General features: G+C 37.0%; 3 protein-coding genes across 3 annotated transcripts; 2 read left to right on the top strand and 1 right to left on the bottom strand.

Annotated features, from left to right (window-relative positions):
- Positions 1-7,806, top strand: LOC585198 (sorbitol dehydrogenase). Its single transcript, XM_030994214.1, is given in 11 exon segments — positions 1-103; positions 597-630; positions 1,139-1,201; positions 1,204-1,305; positions 1,775-1,934; positions 3,442-3,560; positions 4,380-4,445; positions 4,814-4,817; positions 5,357-5,510; positions 6,168-6,289; positions 6,793-7,806. Coding segments are annotated over 11 exon segments (1,059 nt in total). The 5' UTR covers positions 1-43; the 3' UTR covers positions 6,968-7,806.
- A 701-nt stretch (positions 7,807-8,507) lies between these two features.
- On the top strand, positions 8,508-12,098 carry LOC115928235. The gene is made up of 2 exons (XM_030995233.1): positions 8,508-9,222; positions 9,726-12,098. Exons 1-2 carry the CDS (start codon positions 8,916-8,918, stop codon positions 11,876-11,878), a joined length of 2,460 nt encoding a protein of 819 aa, XP_030851093.1. The 5' UTR covers positions 8,508-8,915; the 3' UTR covers positions 11,879-12,098.
- A 6,026-nt stretch (positions 12,099-18,124) lies between these two features.
- Positions 18,125-24,772, bottom strand: LOC100889053 (sine oculis-binding protein homolog A). The gene is made up of 4 exons (XM_003729408.3): positions 24,543-24,772; positions 22,800-22,911; positions 22,087-22,236; positions 18,125-21,006 (listed from the first exon to the last, which is right to left on the bottom strand). The coding sequence occupies exons 1-4, from the start codon at positions 24,633-24,635 to the stop codon at positions 19,019-19,021; spliced, it is 2,343 nt and encodes a 780-aa protein (XP_003729456.2). The 5' UTR covers positions 24,636-24,772; the 3' UTR covers positions 18,125-19,018.
- Positions 24,773-26,294: the final 1,522 nt, after the last annotated feature.

Below are 26,294 nucleotides of genomic sequence, written 5' to 3' on the forward strand. Positions count from 1 at the left end.
ATATCATTCAAAATGTGTAATTTCCAGCTTAACTACATGTACAATGGATCTCCCCAAAGAAACTCAGTGTGCAGTTCTGTGTGGTATCAAGGACATCAAAATGGTGAGTTTCTAAAAACATTAAAAGATAGATCCAAAATCGATTGCATTAAATGACATCTGAATAAGTTTGGCCAAGTATCTCTTTGGTTTGGCTAGGAGGGATTAGACTGTCACCACCCAGGGTGGTCACTGACATGTGGCTATCTCATCAACTCAGAAAAAGAGGATCATGGGGGACCAATGGTCACTGATTTAGCAATGTTTTTTATAGAGGGAGCAAGTAGGCTTTAACAACCCCCCCCCCCCTCCTTCCAAAATAAATTTATTTAAAAAAAATTATATGAAAAGAAGAACTTTCAAGAGAAAAAATATTCAGTGATACAGTGGAGGAAGGCTTTTTTTTATTAACTGAACATAGCCTTTCAATAGTACATGTAATGTTTAACTATGTATCCTCTTTCTCTCTCTCTCTCTTTCTTTTTATTTGTCTTTCTCTCAATCTGTCTGTCTATCTGTCTATTTATGTTTCTCTTTCTCCTTTTGTCCTAATTTAGGAACAACGGCCTGTTACATCACCTGGACCAAATGGTAATTATTTCCCCTTGTGTAATTATTTATGGCCAATTGATATTTACAAATTAATCAAAACATACATTGTAACTTTATTAATATTTTACTTCTGACAGGTATAGTTGTCACCATAATTCATAAAATTGAGAACATCAGCCAAAATTTTTCTTTTGTACCAATTTGATGAACTCAGATTGACACCCTCCCATATATCTCTTGCAGAAAAAAAATCAGTATGGATTGACCATTATAGTTGAGTTATTGGTGATATTAGTAATATTGATGACATAAAATTATTTTTATCTATCATCAGTAGATTGAGTGATGTTATGACATAATTTAAAGTTATAGGTTTATTCACTAAGTTAGAAATTACTTTCCCATTCACTGTCTCCCTCTCTCTGTGTCCCCCCCCACCCCCCCCCCCCCCCCTCTTGAAATATTATTGAAATATAGTTGCATTCATCTATGTTGAAACAAGTTTTTAAACATTTAAAATATGAACTATTACTTTATGTTTTCTCAGAGGTTCTGCTTGCTGTCCACTCAGTGGGCATATGCGGGTCTGACCTCAAGTACTGGTCACATGGTACTGTGGCCGCTTTAAGCTGACCGCTCCTATGGTCATAGGTCATGAGGCTAGCGGCACGGTGGCGGCTCTCGGCCCAGGGTCAAGCATTTAGAAGTCGGTAGGTGGTAACTCTTGTATGTACCTCCAGGATTAATTGCATATATGGATAGACTTCAAAATTAAGGATGCATCGCAAGAAATATTCAGAAAGTTGTTGTAGATGGAAAGTAAATGTTATTTATTTGCTGAACACAGACCCATTGCAATTGCAAACACCATGATTCTATCATCTGACTATAGTGTACTTTGGAGAGGATTTCATTTCATGATTTTTTCTGATTTTGTAATGCATTTGCAAACATGAACATGTATTTTGAGTAACCGAGGTTAATTATCATTAAAACAACAACTTGCCATAAAAGGATCATCTGTATGACAATTTTTTTTTAAATAGGAGCACATGCCTAATGATTGATGATTTTAGCAATCAAAATTTGAGTTTGCTACAGTGGAATCTATCAGTAGCAGGACAAAATCAGTCAAATTATAATAACATTTTTTGTATTTCTCCCTCTCTCTCTCTCTCTACAGGTGACCGTGTAGCTATAGAGCCTGGGGTGCCATGTAGGATGTGTAGCCTCTGCCGAGTGGGCAAGTACAACCTGTGCAAGGACGTTCAGTTCTGTGCCACACCTCCCGTCGACGGTAACCTGTCTCAGTACTACCTCCATGCAGCTGACTTCTGCTTCAAGTGAGTGTAAACGTGGATAATAATAATAATAAACCATTCTTATATAGCGCATATCATAAAAATAAAGTCCCTATGCGCTTAGAAAAAAGGAAAGGATAAAAGCAGACATGATGGAAGAGAAGAGAAAGAATAACTGCTTTGTCATAACATTATACTGTTTTAACAAATGAAAAAATGAAGATGTTTGGTTCATTTAATGATTCTTTGGATGTTGCATAAACAGCCATATTGCTATTCCCAATGCTGTAACTACCGGTATGTGGAGGCCATAGTTAGGGATCCTTCACTATGGTAAAGCAGAAGATTTCTGTATATTTGGAACATTATTGTTATCCAGGCACTATTTTTTTAATGTTTTTAACAAAGTAAAAGTAGGAAGTCTCAGTTCTGCCTTATTGCTACTCACTTCTGCTTGAAGTGAATGCTCCTTCCTGATCTCTTCCTTCTAGACTTTCATCCAATGTAAGCTAATAGGAGGGGCTCTAGCTAAACCCCTATCAGTGGTTAATGGGTTATTAAACTCATCACATCTAGCTACAAGTATTTATAGCCTCCCTTTCAATGTGTCCTTTGCTCCCTTTTAGACTTCCATCCAATGTTAGCTATGAGGAGGGGCCTAGTTAACCCTATTTAGCCCGGGCTATTTTGAAACTGCATAGCCCGGGGGGGGGGGGGGGCTTCTCAGGCCCCCCCCCCCCCTATGATCTCGGCCGTGAAACGACCGATCGCCGCGAAAATTTGCATACATGTCAAGTGAAGTGTATAGATTACTATGGTAATTTCAATTTTTTGAAAAATTCACTCATTTGCATATTTATGGTAATTTATGCAAATAAGGTCATCAAATTCACATTTTTGCCCATAAATCAGACATTATTCATATTTAAGCATTCTTTCTCACTACATATATTTGTTAGACCATTTGGAATAATAATACAACACAAAAAATTGAAAACCAGGGTTATTCTTTATGTTATCTATTGTTTTGATAATTTCTTATGTATTTCTTTGTTTTTTTAACTCATGTATTTTTATTGTTTTTGTTGTTTTATTTCATTTCCAACTATAATTCAACTATTTTGACCCCAAAATAAACACCTCAACTTAAACAAGACCAAATAACCAATGTTTTATCTCTTTATTTGAAAAAAATGAGATTTCCATATGTTTTGTACACAAATCACAAAATGAGCGATTTTCGGGCTGACATGCAAAGACAAAAGGTCATGTGACTTTGTAATGGTAGGTCCGATTTTCGAAAAATTTCTTTCAAAAGATGCGCAAGACTCGAAAGAAAAAAGTCACAAATTTCAGTGCAAGATTTTCTTGCGTTAAAAAATTATCGCGAAAAATGTCGAGGGGGGGGCTTCTCAAGCCCCCCCCCCCCCCCCCCCCCCGGGCTAAATAGGGTTAAACCCCTATCAGTAGTTAATGGTTAATAATGGTCACATTCTATTGTATAAAAGTATAAATCCTCGCTCTAACCATACCCTTGTCTCCCTTCCAGACTTCCATCCAATGTAAGCTATGAGGAGGGGGCCTTAGTTGAGCCCCTAGCAGTGGCGCTGTACACCTGCAGCAGAGCAGAAGTATCTCTTGGATCCAAAGTACTTATATGTGGGAGTGGTGAGTCTGCTCTACAATTAACCCATTGTCTACTAATACCAGGGGGTGTTTAAAAAAGATCCTAAGTTGAACTTATCTCTAAGTTGGACTTAGAAATTATGGAAACTGTAAGCATCTTCGAAAATATTTTGTAAAAGTTATTTTAAAAGGCATAAAATGTTGATTCAAATCATTCATATTTTGTATTATGAAGGACATTTCATGCTTTTAATGTGGAATTTATGAAAAGTCTAAAATACTTAAATTTTTCAGTTGCTTTTGAATATATTTTATCTTAAGGCTACAAATGGCTCTCCATAATGTTTAAGTCCAACTTAGAGTTTATTTCAACTTAGGATCTTTTTAAACACCCGCAGCTGGCTCCTGTATTAAGTCTATGTGACTGAGAGAATTCAGTAGTCTAGGGGTTAAAATATTCTTTAATACCTCTGCTGTCATTTTTTCTTCTTCAACCCATTTTTTTTCTGTAAATTTATCGAAGATTATCAAGTTTTACTGGGTTTGCTTAGGAATTAGAAATTTGAAACATTGAATTGAAAGTGCATTGTGTATGAAGAATTTAAAGGAATCTTAGTCTGTTTTGAAACTGAAATGCTAATGCTCTGTGTGAACAGTATTCGCTTAGAATAAATGCCTTGATGAGCTTGTACAAGTGACAAATCAAGTATTCAATAGTTAAAAAATATTAAAACGATACTAAATTATATGTTGTAAGGTGAACTGTATGTTTTATCACTATGGGTATGTCCTTCTTCTCTCTCGTCTCTATTCTACATGTTTAAATCACTGCTTTCTTCTTCAATGCTTCTATTAATGTAGGTCCTGTGGGTATACTCACAATGCTCACAGCGAAGTCAATGGGAGCAAGTCAAGTCATTATAACAGGTAACTTTTATATTTAGACAATAATTCTCCAAATAAACTAGATTCAATTTTCCATGGTCTTAAAGGAGAAGTCCACCCTAATATTATCTTGGTTTCAATATTAGCAGAAAAATTAGAGAAATAAATTAGTGAAAGTATGAGCAATATTCAATTAAAAAAAAGAAGTTATGACTCTTTGGAGTTGTCATCAGTGAAACTTAATATTAGGATGGACTTCCCCTTTCAGCTCATTAGCCTCTTCTATGTTACTGTGGGCAGCACTGAGCAGCTCTGTCCTAAAATGAAATCGTTTGACTAGAAGTAGCTATTTTCTTCTTTCTGAAAGAAAGCTCTATCAAACATTGTTGTCAAGGGTGTTCCAATGGTAGATATGTAAGCCAAAGTTAACAAAAAAACTGAGAATTCAAATCCTAAATTCGAATATTTAAAAGTCATGAATGGTAACTACATGTATCTATAAACCGTGAGACACTGAAGGGGTAAATTTTGTTTATGGTGTGAAATTCTGTAGTGTCAACAAAGTTTATGAACATATAATACAATTGAGATATCATGATACAGGTTTAGATTATGATTTTTTTTATAATTTTGATGAAATTAAAATAATTGAAGCCAGTTCTTATTATTATTTCCTTATTGCAACCAAAACTTGAGGTTGGATTTGAAATAAAATAGACACAGATAGATAACAATGGTAGAAATAATGTACACAAAGTCAAAGAGTGTCAAGTCTGATACATAAATTGATGAATAACAATGTACTATAATCAAGTTATTACACATTATAAAAATAGTTTTAATTTCAAAGAAGCCCTACACAGATGTTGCTTGTTCAAAATGATAAGATACCATAACAAAATTGCAATGCAACGCCACCCTATTCTTTGCAGATATTGATGATCATCGCTGAGTGTAGCCAAGCAGAATGGAGCGGACTACACTCTGAATGTCAATGGGTTTAGCAGTGAGGAGGCAGCAAAGAAGGTCGTTGACCTGCTGGGCTGTGAGCCTCATTGTGGTATGGAGTGCTGTGGGTCTGACATCGCTCTTATCTCCTGTATAGTGGTAGGTTTAGGGATTTTACCCATTTTAAAGGTAGTTTATATGTGTTCCTTTGTCTCCCCCCCCCCCCCCCCCCCCCCCCCCCCCCCCCCCCCCCCCCATGCCATTATCGTATACCGGTATTCAAACTACCGGTCTCAAATTTACTGTTATGAAGAGTTCTGTAATGTAAAGTGCACTCTGGATAGAGGTACCATAAACCAAGAGTAGACCAGTCAACACATGCACACTGAAATGTTAAGTTTAATACTGTAACTTGTGTGCAGACCTTGGTATGAAATGCTCTGTCTTTACATGCTATTAAGTTATTTATTTAAATGTACATGTATCGTATCATCTGTTTGGAGCCAGAAGGACATTTAATTCATGTATATAATAACCCGATGCTAATGCCCTTCTGGCTCTGAACAGACTATGTAGTTTCTTATTCTTTGTTATAATTAATATCATTTTTGTGTTGAGTATGGAACCTCCTTAAATATTATATATGAAAATTGTTTGGTCCATCCACAATTCTTATGTCCTTTTGGCTCTGAACTGACTATGTAGTTTGTTATTCTTTGTGATAACAGTGCACAGATCATTTTTGTGTGGGTGTGAAAAGTTTTTGGTCCAACCAAACACTGTTTTGCTTTTCCCTCTGCCCCACTTCACTTGAAGGCTTGCAGACCGGGTGGAAACGTCCTTCTGGTAGGAAGAGGGTCCTTGGAGCCAAAGCTTCCCATCTCTCTCATATCCACCAAAGAATTGACGCTGAAAGGGATCTTCCGCTATGCAAACATGTGAGTTCTTGTGGTTCTTAAAATTATATAGAAAGACGCTGAAATATTATGTCTGTGCCAATGACCACTACCAACAGTAGTAGTTCTTCTGTTTTTAGACATTGATAAATGGAGAGAGATGCACAGAGAAAGAGAGGAGAGGGAGAGAGAAAATAAAAGACAGAGAGAGAGTGATCGGGAGAGATAGGGGGAGGAAGGACAGAGAGAGAGGAGAGAGAAAGAGAGAGAGAGAGAGAGAGAGAGAGAGAGAGGGGTTGTAAATGGGAAAGTAAGTTCTAACTTGGTGAATAAATGAGATATTGAGTGCAAGAGCAAAGAGGAAGAGATCAAATTAAGTGAAATCTGTCATTAAATGTATTTTAAGATACATGTACAAGACATGAACACGATTTTTAAAGTAAATTCATCGTATTATCATTAATTCAAATCATTATTACAATCCAGTATCACTCTTGCACAATGGAAATCATAATTTGTTTGTATTCCTGAATCTAACTTTGAAGGTACCCCAAGGCAATATCCATGCTGTCCTCCGGTCAGATGCCCATCAAAGACCTCGTCACTCATCGCTTCCCCCTCGACCAAGTGGACAATGCCTTCACCACAGCCATGAGCCGTGAATCTTGTGCCATGAAAGTCATGATACATACAGGTGTATCAGTTAATTTGCAAAGATAATATGCTACTGAGGCTTTATCAAGTCTATAGAACCATTTGAGAAAGATATTACAATGCTTTAAATGTGTGTCCTCCTAAATTTCATATTTTTATACCAGTTTGTGTTGTCACCATTTGATAAGGACTAGAAAAGAAATCAGTATGGAATCAGTTTTTAGATAAAAGCAGAATTTTACATTAAGAACCATGAAAAATGTTGTAATTAAGAGAACCAGAACTTTGTACATGTATTTTGTACATCATGACAGTACTTATGAGAAGAAACAATGTTTTTCTCTAATAATTTTAAGAGCTCTATAGTATGAGAATGAGATCTTGCCGATACGTTTATCTTAGTGTGGAATCCTGTGTCTAGGGAACCGCATTTTAAAGCCGTTTGTTAAAGAAAAGTTCATAGAATAATAAATATCCCAATTGCCTTCCTTCATGTACTGAACTAGATTCTACATTTCTTGTGATTAGATATGTTATCCTCATGTAAAGGGAATATGATACCAGTGTTTGATGTTCATTTTCTTTTTATTTCATTTACATATGTGAAAATACATGTATGTTTATGTGACAATTTTGATTCAGTATTAGAGATGTATTTAATATACAACGTGAATTTTTAAGTATTTTTCTTTCTACATTTATAAGACTTAAAATAAAAAAGAATCTTTCCAAAGATGTACACATAGTCATGTTTATGTATTCTATAATCTATGATTCATCAAAACATTTAAATGTATGTAATTGTTGCAATATAAATATGTAAATATATTTCAAATTTATATGAATCACCTTTTAAAGGTGTAAAGAAAATTATGAAAAATAAAAATATATTGATCTGAAATAAATTGCAGACTTTGAAGAATTTGTACTTTTTCATGTAGAATATGAGCAAATGGCAAGAGAGCAAATTAAGTACCGGTATGGACAATGTCATTAGATTAAAGAGAAAGAGAGAGAGAGATTTGCCTAACTTGTCAAAATGTCAATTTTGGAACATGTATTTCAAATGTGTGAACATGGTACAGAAAGAAGAAAACAACTGAATCAATCTTTTATTCTTTAACCCACCCATTGCCACCTGGTACAAACATTCATCACAAATTGGACCTTGATAGATAAGTTTTTGATTGATGTTGTATATTTTCATCACAACAATAACATTCAAATCACGAGCAAAAAAAAAAGTATACTAGAATTCAGAATACCACCCCAGAATTTCTCTGTATCTTCTCCTTAAATTGAAGCAAAAACTACACACACAAATTAAAGGCTCACTATTTCCTTTATGTTTAGCAGTGTCACTCAGTGCTTGACATATCTTTATTGTACACAAAGCTGATACATAGACACCAAAATATAATATGCATTTTGAATAGTGTTACTTTACATATGTATCACATTTACACTATACACTAAACATACATACATACATACATCACAACAAACTAAAAAAAACTTGATAACATCTTTGGGAATTCATTATAGGGGCTGTGATTAGAACGATGTAATGTACAAGGTGAATCAAATGATTAAAATCATTGAAAGATAATACAGGGATGTGAGAGTTCCGCGTTTCCGCGAATTTCCGCGTTTTTAGATCGCCCCGTCGCGTTTTTATTTTCTCCATTGAAAAAATCCGCGTTTTGCCCCAAGACAACTTATTACTTTAAGGGTCTGCGAATGCGAGACTAATACAAAAGCAAAAGCGCGCGCGCGCGCCTGCTTCAAAGATAGTACAGCGCCTGCATCGAGTATTGCTAGCTCAGCGCGCCGCGTGCGCCGGGCGTACCGTGCATTTCGATCGCTATACTATCTACGGTACGGTGTTTGCATTGATTCACATGTCTTCGTGCAGTGTGCTATTGATTTTTGTTACGATATTTCAATCAGAATCGGCGTTCTCTTTTGGAAATATGTATTACTTTCAAAGAAAATCTGTGAAATATGAGACAACATGGCAACTCGAGATCGGAATTTTATTGAGCGAGGAACGAAATTGGACTCGGAATCATTGGAGGAAGATAAGCGGGATCCACTGGTTAAAAATCCATGGAAATGGTCTTGGATGGACTTCACGCACAAAGATCAAAAACTTTCTCACTCTTTCCGTCTTGTAAAAAAAGCTGGCTACGCCGTGTGCGTAGTGTGTGATAAGGAGTGCAAATATGGTTCTCGTGGACGAGTTTCATTGACTGATCATTTGGACTCTGTTGCACACCAAAAAGTTTTGAAACTGAGAGCAGCAAATACTTTACTTCCAGGTGAGTTTACAATTGTATTTTAGAAATTAGAATCGCGGACCCCTCAAAATCCTTTAACTGATCAAATTGTTTTCTTGTGTGTGTGTGTGTTTTTTGTTGTTGTTTGTTTGTGCTGTAGGCCTATGCATTTTTATAATTATACTGGAAAGTTTTATTAATAAGACTGGTACATTCAAGTTACATGTGTCAAATCATGTCATTTGAATGGCATCAGTGATTTTGCTGGCCAGTGCCTAGGGGGGTGTTATGCTGCCCAAATTTTCATGTGATGGGTGTGTGTGTGTGTGTGTGGGCAGGAATTTGATTTGTTCATTTCTACATATAAATGTTGGCATATATTGTCATGCATTATTTCGTACAGAACATACTTATTTTCAAAGAATTTGGGGTGAGTACAGTGATACTTGGGCAGGTGCATGTATATGAATGTAACCTTGTTCATGAGTTTGCCTTTTTTGTATTTATTCATTTATTTATATATTTTTTTTTTGTTTGTCTTGTAGGTCAAAAACAACCAATGACTACTACATCAACATATGGAATTCACCCCATGTTCAAAAAACAATTGGATAAGCATGAACAACAGTTGAAAGGTGGACTCTCTGAGCCAAATGTGTCATTGCCCGACAGACAGGCATATGCAGAAGCAACCATACTTGCGTTTACAGCTGAACATTCCCTGCCATTTTCAATCGTGAATGATCTTATTCATCTTAACCAAGAACTTGCCAAAGATAAACAAGTGCTCGAAAATTTATCAATGGACAGAACTACAGCTTCGTATAAGATGACCCATGGATTATCAAAAACATTTCATGAAGAACTCATTGAGGATTTGAAATCCTCTCACTTCTCACTGAATATTGATGAATGCACAAGTGAGACAAATCAACGCGTTGTAACTGTCCTAGTCAGTTATTTTTCAGAGAAGGAGAACAAAGTAGTCACAAAACATCTGTCATCTTTTAAAGTAGTGACCGTAAACAGCGAGACTCTGTACAATCATTTAGTAGCTCTATTTGATAAGTATTCCCTTAAATGGGAGAACTTGGTTTCTATTTTGATGGACTCTTGTGCCGTCATGCGCGGTTCAAAAAGTGGACTTGAAACACGCATTAGAAGTAAGAAAGCTCCTCAGTTGCTTGACATAGATGGAGACTCATGCCACCACGCACATAATGCTGCAAAAGCCTTCTGCCATGGATTTGATAACTACATCGAGGGACTTCTCAATGACATCTATACTGATTTCAAGTGGTCCAGTGACCAAAAAGAGGTCTTGCGTTTCATCTGTGATGCACTGGGCATCAAAGCAACAATTCCAGAGCGATATGTGCCCCATAGGTGGCTTTCTGTATACGATGTTTGTGTAGATACATCTCGATTGCTAGATGCTCTGATACTTTTTTACTATCCCTTTTTGTCTGGATCAGACAGTTCAACTTATCTCCCAGTTGTTGATAGCATGTATCAAAAACATTCAATCAGTGAATCAGTAAAGAAGGAAATCTGTAAACATCAGTCTAAAATGTCAAATAAGACAAAAACAATGACCCAGGCTGGAAAAGACCGTAAGAAGAGGATTGTGAAGAAGCTGTTCCATACCCCGAGTAAAACCAAAGTACTTCTCCACATTTACACCTCCATTCTTCCTATGCTCAAGAAGTATGTCCTGTATTTTCAGTCTGTGACACCACTTGTCCACAAACTCAATGACAAACAGCAGGATTTACTGAAGGACTTTCTTGTATGTTTCATTAAACCTGAAATCTTGAACACACAAGCCTTGCATAAAGTAAATGTGAGTGAGGAGAACATACTACCTGACAATGCGGTGTTCCTCGTCAGGTACATCAAGGAGAATTTACAGGGACCTGCTGCAAGTGAACTAGTGAACAAGCTAAAGACTGCATATCTGAAATGTGGTCAAACCTTACAGAGAAAGATGCCAGTGAACAACAAACTGCTGAGGTGTGCTTCAGCTATTGATCCAGCATGTAGAGGCCACACAATCACACTCCAGCGCTTACTCCAGCTACCACAATTAGTGGCATTTGCTCTGAAAGATGTGCAAACTCATGAATATGAGAAGGAAGCAAGGCAGTATAATACAGACAAAGAAATTGTTAATACAGAAGAGAGAATAGACATATTCTGGAGTTCATTACGAGAGAAATATCCAGTTATGACAAGAGTGGCACTGGCACTGGTTAGTTGCTTTCATGGACCACAGGTGGAGTCATCTTTCAGTATAATGGGGAATGTTCTAAACACTGAAAGGCCCAACTTGCACATTGAAACATTTTCATCCATACAAACAGTGAAGTATGAGTTAACAGCAAGTGGAAAATCAGGAATCAGATATTTCAGAAGAAAAAATTACCTGAAAGATCAGGTAAATCCCAAACTCTGCAAGAATATGAGATCAGCATACAAGTCATATGTACAGGAAAAGGAACACAAGTCTGGAATGTCACAAACTGTACCCAGAAAGTCTGCTTGTCCTTCAAAGAAACAAACTAAGGAGAAAGCAATTGAAGATGCTGACAAGGCACGGGTGGAGCACACACATAAACTGATGAAGAAAGTGGAGAAAAGGAAATCTGAAATGCATGAACTACCTTCTAGTAGCAAAAAAGTACTGAAAAAAAAATGACTGGAGTAAAGAACTAGCAAATGAGAAATACTTAGAGCATCAAATACTTAACTTTAGGTACGTTAATCATTTTTTATTGTAGACCATAATAGAAGATGTTTCTGGATTTGGTATCATATGGAATGGTGAAGAAATTTAGTAAATGATGCTCTATGTACTCTATTATGTATATTGTAAATAATATGGAAAATTAAATGTTTAAAACATTGTAAAATTATAATCTTACCCCTATGAAATAGTGTTTTCTCTACATTTTAAAATGCAAAAACCTCTGGTTTCGGGGGGCTTTGCCCCCTCGACCCCCATTAGGGGCTTTGTTCCTGGACCCCCAGCCATTGGGTATGAGTCTGCTCGCTACGCTTTGCAAATCTCCTCTTTTTTAGTTTGCTGCACTCACATCCCTGATAATAGTTGACGAGGCTCTATGAAATGTTTTTATACGTTCAATAGAGTCTAAAGGAGTTGATAATACTTAAACAAACAAAAAATAGAAAAGGAATAATGAAACTGTCTCAATTTGATAAAACAGGCAAGAAAAAGGCTCTTTATACGAAAAGAAAAATGAATTCATGTTTTGCTTAGAATAAGTGCTCTCTTTTTTTGGAATACTGAAAGTGTTCAAAATATATTATCAATCGACTGCTTAGAGTTCATATACGATCATTACAATTAACAAGAATGGAAATAGTTCCTTATCATTTTGATTTCCCAATAACTTGAACCATTATTGTATTGTGTGAAAATACTATTTAATGATAGTAATAGTCTGATTTATAAATGCTTTTACCTGCTACATGTAGGTACAAAATGCTGACTCTTCTTATTACTCTGGCTTTTATCCAAGCTTCCAATATATAAACAATACATGACATATTTCAATATGAAATAGGACTTGCTTTTAAAAAATAAATAAATAAAATGAGTGTATTTTTTATAATTGGGTGAAGAAAAAATTGAGAAAAGCATAGACCCAAACCTAAAACCTATTTTGGAGTACACATTTCATAGACAAATGAATGACAGCATTGATAATGAGTGATTACTTCATCACAAATACAAAATTGTTTATATCTTGGCTTTTTTGCCTTCAAACAAAAAACTCTTTTGTAATTAGAAATAAAAAATGGTAAACATTTTATGATTTGTCTAACCAAAAATTGAAGTACAGTAGCAAAAAGGTCAATGTACATGTCTCTTTGTCCAATGAAAGTTCATTTTTAATATCCATTTTTACATTAATCTTTCTTTTATCTTCACACACAAATATGACATTTTAATTTTCCTCAAAATACAACTACCGGTACATTTCATAAGGATTCATGCAAATATTGATTAATCTCCAATGTACATTTTGGGGGAGTGATTCTCAAATAGTACTGTAGTAAAATATCTTGATGAATAAACATGTAGGTAATGTGTTCCTTCTACAATATAAACAAAATATGGATATGACTTAGTGCAATGGGAAAGACATATCAAAAACTATATCCATCATTGCAGGTAGTTAATTTCATTCTTAATTTAAGAATGCATCCCTATCGTATTACATGTACATTGTAGGATCCAAGATTTGTATTAGAAATTAACATTGGTGTTTTTTCAGTGATGCTGAAAGTAGTTTCCTCAATTCATAAACATTTCTCATACATGAATATGAAGCATGAATAACAATTTAATTTATCGCACACCAATGAAAATATTGACACAGAGTACTATACCAACACATTCAAATTTATGGATGTTCCTTTCCTGGGGACCTAGTGACCAGGTTTTCCATTAACCTGTTATTAATGAATGAACTACAATACTCAGAATCCAGTCTGCATACACCATTTCTTGCTATGTCAGGCAAGCCTTCAGGTTTCCTGAACAACCTTTGCTTAAAAAGTTGCATAAAATCTGAATATGTTAGTAAACCGTCTATAGGAGCAAGAAGGGCACTAACTCTATGTTTTAGATTATGAGTTAATGCCCTTTTGGCTTCTTATAGGTACTATGTCCCATTTGCAGGCAAAAAAATGAAAAGGTTAAATTCCAATGGCATTTGAAAGATAATACTAATTTAGAACTTCCCTAAAAAAGGTTGGGCTTGAAAATGTCTTCAAGTGGGAAAATAACGACTATTAGTGGTCAAATCGACTTAGAAGCTGTAGAGCCAATAAGTAATAGTCTTGATTTTCAGACCATTGTACCAAATGGTCATACATTTTATGCTACACAAATATTCAATCAGTTTAATTTTGGCCATCACAAGAAGTGGGTTATTGATGTAGACAAATGCTCATGTAACCTTTACAGCTCATTTTATGTATGTTAATACCAAAGAAGGAAAAAAATCCAGTCAGTCACCCAATAGTGTCTGACAGTGAAGTCTAGCAAGTAAACAGGTTTCCTTGCATAATTTGAATATTAGGACACTGCTAACGTTGTCGTTTACATTTCACAGATAGAACATACATGACATATTCATAATTCCTGCAAAGCTCTACAGAATTTGAGGTTGGCTGCAAAAGGGACATAGTACCTTTATAAGATGATCTCTATGTGAGGAGGACAAGCAGAATTTTTTTCTACATTTGAGGTAAAATTGTTGGTAAATGTAAATTATTATGTGATATTGTTAGAATAAATACATCTTTCTTTTTAGGGGGTGAGGGGGCACCGTGCCCTGGTTGAACAAAACCCTATACCACCCCCTCCCCATTCCTTACTGGAAAGTCATGTTGCAAATGCCTCCCAATAATGTGACTTTCTATGGCAGAATTATATCACAATTAGCAATACAAATAAGAGAAAATGTGAAATATTAACAAATGTACATGGCTTGTACTATCAAAGATACAATGTACAAGAATGTCATGTCACGAATGATGCGCACAATAACCACAGAAAACTATAGCACAACAAATAATTCATACGTGTAAATATATTCATCTGTTATACAAATATAAATATCTGACTCAAATACCTTTACATTGCCACTTGGCATATATATATATATATATATATATATATATATATATATATCTTTTTTTCAATACATATATCAAAAATATTGATGCTTAAAGAGTTTTTGTCCACGTACATCATCGTATCTGTGACAAAGAATTCACACATGTTTATCCTCTCTCTTGCGCTTTGCAAAAATGCATATATAACAATCAAACAGGTTTAATCACTAATATCTTTGAAAATTGAAAACATATTCACAAAAACGCACTTCCAATATACATTTTCCTTGAAATGTCTCTTGAAAAACCTAGAAGCAGGCTCTACTTCAAACCATATCGCAGCAAACTTTAAAAAAGAAATAATCTTTGTAAAATATATCAATATTTTTTTTTAAACATAGATCCTCTTGTCACTTGAGTGAAATACAGACATGTACATCACACATCAAATACTGGTTAAAAACTTTTGCAAGAAAGTATTAAATGTTTACACAAACTGAAGCTAAACTGAACATATATGGTCAACATTCTTTGATATTGAGCTACAATTGAATGTTTGTGAAGTGCAATACAGCATGTGATTTAATAAACTTGAAATTGATATTGATGAGTATACAAAACATATTACCACTGAATAAAATGTCAGTGTCCATCCTTTTGCCTTCAAAGGGAATATGATTTCAAAATCTTGAATACAGTGAATATATATGTCCCAAAAAGCCTTACCAGGGCCAGGCCGGGCCGGGACTTACCATTGATGGTAACTTTTCCATCAATGGCAACTACCATGGTAACAGGGCTCAACAGCCAATCAAAATCAAGGTTTCCATGGTAGTTGCCATTGATGGCAAAGTTACCATCAATGGTCAAGGTATCTTTCAGGATAACAACTTACATGTGGAATTACTAAGGGCATTAGGCTAGGTAAACATACATGTAGATGTGTGCACACCTACAAAATAAATCAATGATTCTTTGAACAGCAAGCTTTATATATACTTAATGACTTTCTTTGCTTTCTTCACCTTTCTGCATTGTCGCTTGTTTGCCACATGTGCAATTTTACACACAACAACAGGCACCAATAGACCAGTTCACAATTAGCACATGTCCCAAATAACCCCGATTGTCCACAGATCTTCAAAACATGAAGAGGTCTCACTTTGAACATTTGAAATAATCACTCCTACAGCGATGGAGGTGCTACATAAATAGCCTTTGTTTCCGCGTTTCAAAGAATACTTCCACCTGTGTATCATGGAGTGCACCATTTGTGCATAAAGGAATGATTACATAACTTTCATGAGCATGTATACAGTATTTTTTCTCCGTGTATTTCACAATTTGGTCTGCAATGACCTTAATCTGTTCATGCTCAGACTGCAACTATGAACTGGCTTATTGACAGAAGGATTGCTTTTTGAAACACAATGGCGTTGCAAATTTTCCCATTTCCAGGGTTGATTAGCTCCATGACAACCCTATAAACAGCGGTAAAGATTAATCTTATATTGGAAACAGGTACAGTATATAATATTGAAGCCTTTGGTACATGTATACATGTATAATATGTGTCCATTATGTATTCCTAAATTGTTGTTAATGTTCATAATTGATTTGTAATGTTTTGTTAGAAACATAAATAAATTGAAATTGAAATTGAATTGAAATATAAATCTATATATATCCCACCATAAATACAAAGTATGCCACAGGGAAATTATCTGTGTGGCATGTACAGAGTTAAGCATATGCCAGCATATGCCAGGCTATGATTAGTTTTGCCGACCCGGGCCCCATTTCACAAAACTTGTCATCAATTTTTAAAAAATGACAGTTTTTGTTATAAGCTAGTGAAATCCTTGCATGCTTCTGATTGGTTATCAGCAGTTTTGTCACTCATTTTTTTCATTTGTCATTGAAAAAAGACTTTGTGAAACGATTCCCGACACGCCACTGAGGTCCTTTGGCAAGGCATTAATCTACATTTGTCATACTCGACCCAGGTGAGGTAAATGGGTACCTGGCAGGAATTAATTCCTTGAAATGCTAGAGCGCTGTAATGGCAGCTAGGCTAAAGCCAAGGTAATAATTAATTTAACAGCACTATATAAATGCCTTTTATCATTATTATTATTATTATTATTATTGTTGTCCCTGATTTAATTATTTCAGTAATCATAGATTTACCCCCTGATTGAATCTCGAATCGAATTTCAAGAGGGAATTTAATAATATTTTAATTCTGTCATTTATTTCATGAGTTGTTTTGATCTACAAACATCTACGAATATTCCTCTGTAGAGAGTGTTGGCAAGAATAATGCTAAGATGTACAGTGATTATTCACAGAAATGCTATTCAACCTTTAAAATAATCTGTAAATATAGTGTGTGTGTCAGTAAGAAAAACTCAATCACAACCTTAAATGCATTAAATGCTTACATGTACATCTAGTATTCCACTGAGAATGATGCACAACAAATGCTGAGGTACGTGTATCCAGTTGAGTTTTAAAAATAATAATACTACAATTACAGGGAGTGCATATCATATTACACTAAACTTTTATGAGATGGGGGATTGTGATTTCTTTTTATTCATATAGACTGTAGTAAAGTACTTTCCTTATAATGCCTACATAACTTGGGATAAATATTCAATACTCGCAAATGCAGCTGTCAACTTTGGTTAGATTAGGTTTGGTTAGGCCGTTAGGTTGAAATAATAAAAAGACAGACCACATGTGAATATCTCAGACTTTGGTTGACTATCAGTTACTAAATGTTGGGGTTAGATAACCTATGATAGATGGTTCCAAGCACAGTGTGTATGTGCAGTTGCGCAAGTACGCAGTAAATAGATACATGTATCCATAGATCACATTCTACAATGTCCAATATGTCATGACGTACATTATTCATTGTATTCTACTACCCTAAAACACAATACAGTGCAATCTTGGTCTTTGTTTATTTATGCTTTCTTTGGTTGGCAGTCTCGACAAGACCCTCACTCTAGTTTTTATGGCCTTCCTAATTCTAAACATACCGTTTTGTACAATTTGTACTGTATTGTTCTCCTAAATATATTTCATGTATATACATGTACATATGTACTTTTATTTTTTAATGTATTTGTTAGAATTGGAATAAATAAATTGAATTGAATTGAATTGAATGGAAATTACCTTGTTATATCAGGGGCCCATCTTATAAAGAGTTGCAATTGATCCAAAGGCGTAAATATTCTAAAAAGAATGAAACGCCAATAATACCAAACAACAACAACAACAACAACAACCAAATCAATCGCAAGTCCTCCAATCAATCACAAATAAGTTGTATATAATATCAACTCTTTATAAAACGAGGCCCAGGAATCTTTTTTACATATCAGGGTGTAAAAAAAAGAAGAATATTAACCACTGGGACCAGCAAAATCACTTTGTTATAACAGAGCTCTTCATAATGAGGTTCCACTGTAATCAAACGCTGTCAAAGACAACCATCTACCCTATGTATGGTAAAGCTCACTGGGTTGCAGCTAATGAATCACCTTGTATGGTCAAGACAAGTACAAATATACGAGTACAGGCATATTTTGGACAACTGCAATATAAATGAGTGAACACCCTATATACTCAAGCTGAAGTTTCCTGTGCTGTTTGCTGCAAAAATGAATTGAACAGAAAACTACAAGGACTACATTAATTACATCAAGCTTAGCAGGGTAATTCACATGGAGCACATTACATCTAGGAATGCTACCATAACACATGACAATTCAGGGACAACCATTTGGACATACCTCAAACGTGTGTTCTCAAAGTAAAAATAATTGAGTACACATAAAGTAAAGTGTGTCCTAACACACATTGCATTTCCTTTATTTTCTGTATGGATATGTACCGTTTTGTCTGTTTGGAACCAAAAGGGCGTCGACTCTGTGTCAGAGTATATGAGTTAACGTCCTTCTGGATAAAAAAAAAAGAAAGATCTGTTCTCGTTGATTTGGAAACATATGTTCCCTGGTATTTTAGATTATAGATATGCAGCTCCACATTTGAAATAGATTTGTAGACATACATTACAAGTGAATGAACTGTACAAGGTGAAAGGCACAGCCAGCTAGACAGGTGGATCTGAAACCATACATGTAGGACCAATAAAACATACCACTGCTCTTTGTTAGTCAATCTGGTTTGGACTTCCAAGGCATCTTCTCTTAGTGGTTGGCTGCAAACTTGAGTCATCAATCTGCAAGGAACCGCTGCCGCTGCCACACATCTGAGGGTCGACATGCTCCGAGGAATCGCTGGTATCAGCAAGCTTCTCAAGGCTTGTATGGGAGCTGATGGCCTCCATCTCTTGGTGGTGACCATTGTCCGAGTCTTCCTGCAGACGACTCATGCTCTGGCTCCTGCGCAGTCGGTCCTCTTCCGGGTATCTGCCGACGTCGGTGAGGTTGAGGGCTGACTGGGACAGTCTGCGGGTAAGGTGGCAACGGAGGGCTTCCCGTACACTCGGTGACAGCTCACCCGCTCCTTTGGTGGGCAGTGCAGGGTGGCTTGCTCTGGTGTTCAATCCATGGGAATTGGCAGGTAGTTCCTGGTTACCATGAGAACCATGTTGGAGGGGATTGAAGCTACGTTTCTCCCCCAGGAAGTCGGTGAGAGCGGTGAGGGTGTTGTAGCGGCCAAAGCTAAGGTCCATGCTAGCGCTCCTCTGCAGGCACTTGTGGCGCAGCATGCGGGAGTTGATGGAGCGGTGCATAGCTTCTACCGTTGCTGTACTGATGTGAGATGGGTGCCGTTGAGGTTGAAGTCTCAGTCTGGACTCCAAGGCCTCACTGGCTGAGGAGGAGGAGGGGGGCATGGTGAAATTTGACTGCATGCTGCTGGATAACATGGCATCCATGGAGTGACCATCAGTACTGTTGCTTACGTTTTCTTGCACATCTGCAGGATGGCTGCGGTAGGGCACAAAGGCCCCAGTACTGCTAGATGATGGCAAATGAGAGCTCCCATTAGTAAACATGTCAGATATCCTCCTCCTCTCTGTTTTACTCCCATACTGCTCATCATGATCATATGAGGTTGCAGCTTCCTGTTCAGTTTCATCAGCTTTTTCTTTGACCTTTGCCATAGCAGCTTCGTAAACCTCTCTACAAACAGGAATGGGGATTGGAATTGGAACAGGAATGGGTATAAAGACAGGGTGGGGGACCATGACAGTCACAGGAGGAAGGACAGAACTTCCTGCTGCTGCTGCTGAAGTACTACTTGGTGTGTCTCGACGGGGCTTGTGTTTACTGAATGGTGCGCTGTTGCTGGCAGAAGTCACTGTGCTGCTGGGTAATGTAGCACTGCTGCCTTGTGGTTTTGGTCGTATCTTCTTAAAGCTGGTTACACCTTGGATCCCTTGAATATTACCCCACTGCTGCGGGTTGAGTCGGCCAGTTGCTTTACGTGAGCCAGCCATTGAGGATTGATTAAGCCCTTGCACCATGTTCAGAGGCACCCCTCCAGACCCAACCACTTGCATAACTGGCATCTGGGGAACAACCTGGCGGAAGGACATGGCCTGAGGCATGACAGTCTGCACTCCAAAGACTCCACTTGGCCTAAGCTGAGGCATACCCATCAAGGACTGCGACGAGCTGGAATTGGTCTGGAACACCCCAGACAATGGAATGTTAGAAGGGCTAGTTTGGGAATCATGATACGATGTATCCTGGGAGACAGTGTCTGGACTGTTCCCTCTTGATAAACTCTGCTGCTGCAAAGTGGGCGACACCGGGGCGGAACCGTTGCTCTTGCTGCCACTGCTGGCACCAGCTTTGGTCCCTTTTCGTTTCAGGGACGGACCATCCTTGTAGTAGGATTCCATCTTGTACTGGTTCATGCATTTCGGGGAGCAGAACTGTAACCTCCGCTCTCCATCTATCAAGTTGATGTAGTCCTGCAAGTGACGGGTATGCCGACACCAGTCACAGACCTTGTTCCTCTTGAAGTATGCCCTTCTGCAGGAAGCGAAGCAGCGTTCACTGCAGAAAGCTTTCGACTCGGTCTGGGTGTTAAGGGTATAATGCTTGAAGCCAGGACTCTTGCACCAAGCACAAGTAATATGGTCTCTATCGCTACACTTGCCACCCTCTTGTAGACCTTCAAGCATATCTGTTCATAATAAAAACAAAAAATAATTTGAATTTAATAAGAGTATTACACATATATTTGCAGACCTATAAATAGTCATAGGCAATAGGCATAAATAATAGCTTAAATGGATCCCCTTCCCATGAAGATAAACTTTCTGGTTATTTCTACCATAACTTCAAATACTTTAGGCTTACTAGCAGCTTAAATTTATAATTTAACCAATAAATACACTTTCAAACATCAAAATTAATAACAGGCCTTTTCCCAAATAAATGTAAAATATAAAAGTTCATGTATGTAACTCGATACAAAGGATTATGAGAGAGAAATGGAAACTGTGCAATTTATCTGACACTACATGTACACACATGTAAACATTCAAATCCTGTCATTATAGAAGACCAATATAGAAATGACTGCTTGGAAACATTGTTCATGAACTTTAATGTCGTGACCCCTTGGTGATAATTGCAAATAACTTGCAGATTTCAGTATAATGTTAATCCGGGGGTTGTTTCACAAAGATCCTAAGTTGAACTTATCTCTAATTAAATTTGGACATAAAAATTATGGAGAGCCATTTGTAGCCTTAAAAAAAATATATTCTAAAGCCAAAATTCAAGTATTTTAGACTCTTTATTTATTCCACATCAAGAACATGGAATCTCCTTGATAATAGAAAATATGACTGATTTAAATCAACTTGTTATGCCTTTTAAAACAAATTGTACAAACTATTTTCATAGATGTTAATGGCTTTCCATAATTGTTAAGTCAAACTTAGAGATAAGTTCAACTTTGGATCTTTGTGAAACACCCCCCAGAAATGTTATGCTACAGTCACAAACGTTTGTACGAACGATAATTTTGTACAAATCTCCGTTTTTCCATTGTCTTCCCGAATTTCCATTGTCTGAAAATCGTTCGTACGGCGTTCGTAGCAGTTCGTAATGGCATTTGTGACCGAGGCTTTAAGTGAGACAGATAGGCATTAAATCCTACACTTTTATATAGGTTTAACAGCATCCTTCTGGCTTCCAAGCGGACAATATGATCACTTCATATCCTACCTACTGTACATGAACATGAACCTATTACCTGAAGCATCCTGAGAGCTAGTAGGTGAACTGGGTTCCTCCTCTGCCGACTGGGGATCAGAACCGGACACGGGCGTGACGTTCCCCGACTCGCTTGCCTCATCACCTTTGTTTGCATGCGCCAGAAGAAGCCGCTTTCTCAATCCTCTCTCTTCCAAGCCGCAATGAAAAAGGGAATGGAGTAATAGTGTTAAGAAATAGAACTGTGAAAATGGTTTGCTCTTAGCATTACATTCCTGAACCATGTATGAAGAGAGTTAAAGCCACACTGTCGTACTTGTAGCTACTTGCGCCCTCTATACTTGCGCCCTATATAGCAAACAATGCCTAAGCGGTGACTGTTGGTCCCCCATGGTCCTCTTTATCTTATGTTAAATTGAGAGCTGATTTGATGAGATAGCCACTTGTCAGTTACCACCCTGGGTGGTCTAATCCCTACTAGCCAAATTAGTACTGACAGGCTTTAAGCAAAAATGTAATACAAAGGAACTTAAACTTTATTGACTAAAGACAAGTTGGGACTAAGAAAATACAATTTTATGTTTTTAACAAGGGTCCTCTGAAATAAGCATTTGAATCAACATACCTCTACCTGACCGAGCTTCAGAATACCATCCCTGTCCCTTTATTTTCACAGTGTAACTTGGAAATAACTGTTAAAAGCCTCACTTTTGTATAGAGTTAAATAATTTAAAATTAATAACAAATACTAACCTTCCTTCTGATATTTTGGGGCTAACTGCATACTCTGGGTAACGCCATGTTCCACTTTCTCATTGTAACCATAAATAGCCAGCAACTCATTCATGGTGTCTTCAGCATAGTCCTGTGAACGAGAGTTTGTTTTCATTAAGAATGGTTAAAGCATTGCTCAAGTATTCTCAATGGTTTGTAATTGAATATATGCACACAAAAACACAATGGCAAAATGTGAAAAGACAGAAGGAAGCGACAGCTACGAAGCAAGACCAGGAATTGGAGAAAGAGCATAAATACTGTGGGTAGCGACTAGCCACAGCCACGGAGAAGGACCTGGAATTGGAAAAAGAACTTAGTTGAAGCAGATGACACGAGAGAATTTCAAATTCACACACAATCACATGGATTCATGTCATGAACATACAACCTTTAAATATATAGCCCTGCCCTGCATGTAGCCCTTTAACAACAACAGATGTTTTATCCAAGATATCAAGATACAACATTCAGCAATTAATATGGAAGGATTTTGAGCTAGTATATGGAATGAGATCTGAAAATCTCTTGTTCAATTGGTTTACATCTGTCTGTGAAACAAGACATTTTCTTAAAAAGCAAGAATATGGCACCGTAAAAGTGGATGATTGCTCATATCAGCGATGCACAGATATCTGTGCATTAACTTTAGTTGCCTTCAGGTGTATGTACATTGTACATGTATATGGGATTCACAGCAAACTGCTGCACAATACAATTACGGGCGTGCACATGTGTGTGAAGTTAGTTAGCGACCGTAATGATGAATTGCTTAGATCCTTGTTAAGTTAATCTAAGCAATTCTTCATTACGGTTGCTAACTTCACATACTGTACGGGCGTGCGTGCCCGCACCCCACCGTTAGTATACATGTAGTATGCAATTGCAATTGTATTGTGCAGTAGTTTGCCATGAATCCCGTGAAAAGTATATATCCAGAGATGCCAAGTTAAAAAATCAGCTTTGCGTGACATTTTCATGACTCGGCGCGCGGGCGAGGGTATAGCGTATAGCGTATATTTCGAAATCGTGCACACGCATGACATGATAGCCAGCCTGCATGCATGCTACGTGCATCATGCATGCGATATATGTACACAACCCTGCGAGGAGCTAGGGCCAGTACGTACAGGTAGTCTAGCAATTACTACTTATTTTTTTCCCCTACTCTGGCCCTGATGCGTGACAGAGTTTTCAGACCCTCGATGCATGACACTTGGTAGCTCTGGTAATGCTTTTAGGAAAAATATTCCCAAAAAGATAAGAAAATTGACACGAAACAGGTGACAAACATAACAACTTTTGAATCATGACCATTAATGAAGAATTGATGACAATTTAGTTGATTTTAGGTAGGTTTTAATAAAGTATCTCCAAGCCAGAGTTATGGGTCAAAGTATGGATATGATTCTGAATAAGCGCCTTGGTTTTTTCTACTTTTCTAAAATTCTAGATCTCTTTTTTACAATAATTTTCACCTTCATCATCATGTTTCAATTTGATTAAAAATTTAAAGACGTTAAAAAAAGATCGCTTGTACTTGTTAAGACATCACGATAATCGGCTTATCAAATCCTTTTCCATTTCAAATGAATACTTTTGTATATACAACTACAAGTAAATGATTTTGAACACACCTTAATAATAACATATTGAAGAAAAAAATGAATGAAATATTTTTTTCCAACACCATTTAAAATACGTGGGACAGGGGTAACTTGCCTGTATATCTTCGTCTGGCGGCTCCGTCTTGACTTGAATAAGTTGAACTTTAATGGCACTCACATCCGAATCCTGATCCGTCTTCTCCTCCATATTGGCAGTCCGATATCAAGGAATTCGGTATGATAAATGGAGAATAAATCAGATTTTTCCCATCCAGATTTGACACTGAAATATGTTATTGTTTTATAGAAATTGACGTCGAAAAAAATGACAAAAATAGCTCATTGTTTGCTGCCCTCTATAGTACATGCTCGGATCAGTCTTACGCGGACCTCAAATTGATTTTTAAACAGTCATAATTCAATGATTTCTATATAGAAATCTATACCGGGGATTTTTTACTAATTTATCCAACCGATGAGCTACCCCCCACCCTTAACTGATCTCTACAATATTTCATGAAGACCAATACCCCCATCCATATTGAAAATATAATCATATGAATGTCCCTCATAAGGCTCAACCCATGGTATGATGGCAATTTCCCGGGGGGGGGGGGGGGTTACATTTAGGAGGGGGGGGGGGTATATTTTGAGCATTTGCAAGCAATGTCCAGTTCAGGTTTTTTTTTAAATAGAAAGCTGGTCAAACCAGCAGCTCCTATAAGGAGAGTCCCAAACTGTTTTCTGCTGCTCAGATGATGTATCTCTAATGTATTTAAAAAAAAAAAAGTAAATTGTACACTTTTACTATTGTATAATAATATGTTTAAATTATACTGGAGAAAATAGACATTGCATTCGTTAAAATGCAACTGGATCTAAAAATTCCCCCCCCCCCCCCCCCCCCACTAAAGGAACGGAAAGACCGCATTCATGTTCCCCAAAACTCCGGTAGAGAGGTACTTTTCACGCAACAAAGTCCGGCTCGTAACTTGACTTTACACTTTGGACTTAGGGCTAGGGGGTGTTTTAAAAATGAGGGAACATGCATACGCGTACCCTAAATAACACTGAGTGTGTGGGGTGGGGGGGGGGGCTAAAAGCAAACCTGACCCTTACAAAAGAAAGTTAAGAAAACAGCACTCTTCTTTCAGTTTAAGGACCAACTCTAGCCAGCGCATAATCACAATGCTCTATAATTATAGTAAACCAGGTGATTTACTTAGGCCTATATTATACAAATAATGAATGGTTATGAGTTCAATGGTGCGAATATTTTCATGAGTTGAAAGATTAACATTCTATTCAACGAGGCGTCAGCCGAGTTGAATAGAATTAATGTTAATCTTTCAACGAATGAAAATATTCGCACCATTGAACGAATGAAAAACATTCATTATTTGTTTTATACAACATATCGAAGAAGATCTAATAGAACGTTAATCAACAAATTATGCTTTACTCCTTATATTAAAGATAAATTCAAGTTGGATTCAAGCCTTCTCGATTACATTCAGATTGCCTTCGCGTCAGATACACGCAGGGATACGCGCGCGCACGGCAGAGAGGTACGCAGTCTGCATATAACCAAAAATGCACGGCGCATATAACCAAAAATGCACGACCGTGCAATATACCATCTATTTAATATCATGTGACCAACAATCCTCCAATCGAATGACAGGGATCCACGTAGGTGTTGTATAAAATATCCTATTCGCATCCCCAGAGAATGGAAGTCTCACCCTTTTTTAATTCAAAGATTCAAAATGAGTAAAAAAGGAAAAAGTTTCGAAAATCATAAGATCCAAAGTTCCGTCAACCGCTCGTTGCACCCCTCGAAAATAATGATAAAATATGGCTTGTT

This window comes from Strongylocentrotus purpuratus, unplaced genomic scaffold, assembly GCF_000002235.5.
Source record: "Strongylocentrotus purpuratus isolate Spur 01 unplaced genomic scaffold, Spur_5.0 spur5_scaffold_21, whole genome shotgun sequence".
In the NCBI taxonomy this organism is placed as follows: Eukaryota; Metazoa; Echinodermata; class Echinoidea; order Camarodonta; family Strongylocentrotidae; genus Strongylocentrotus; species Strongylocentrotus purpuratus.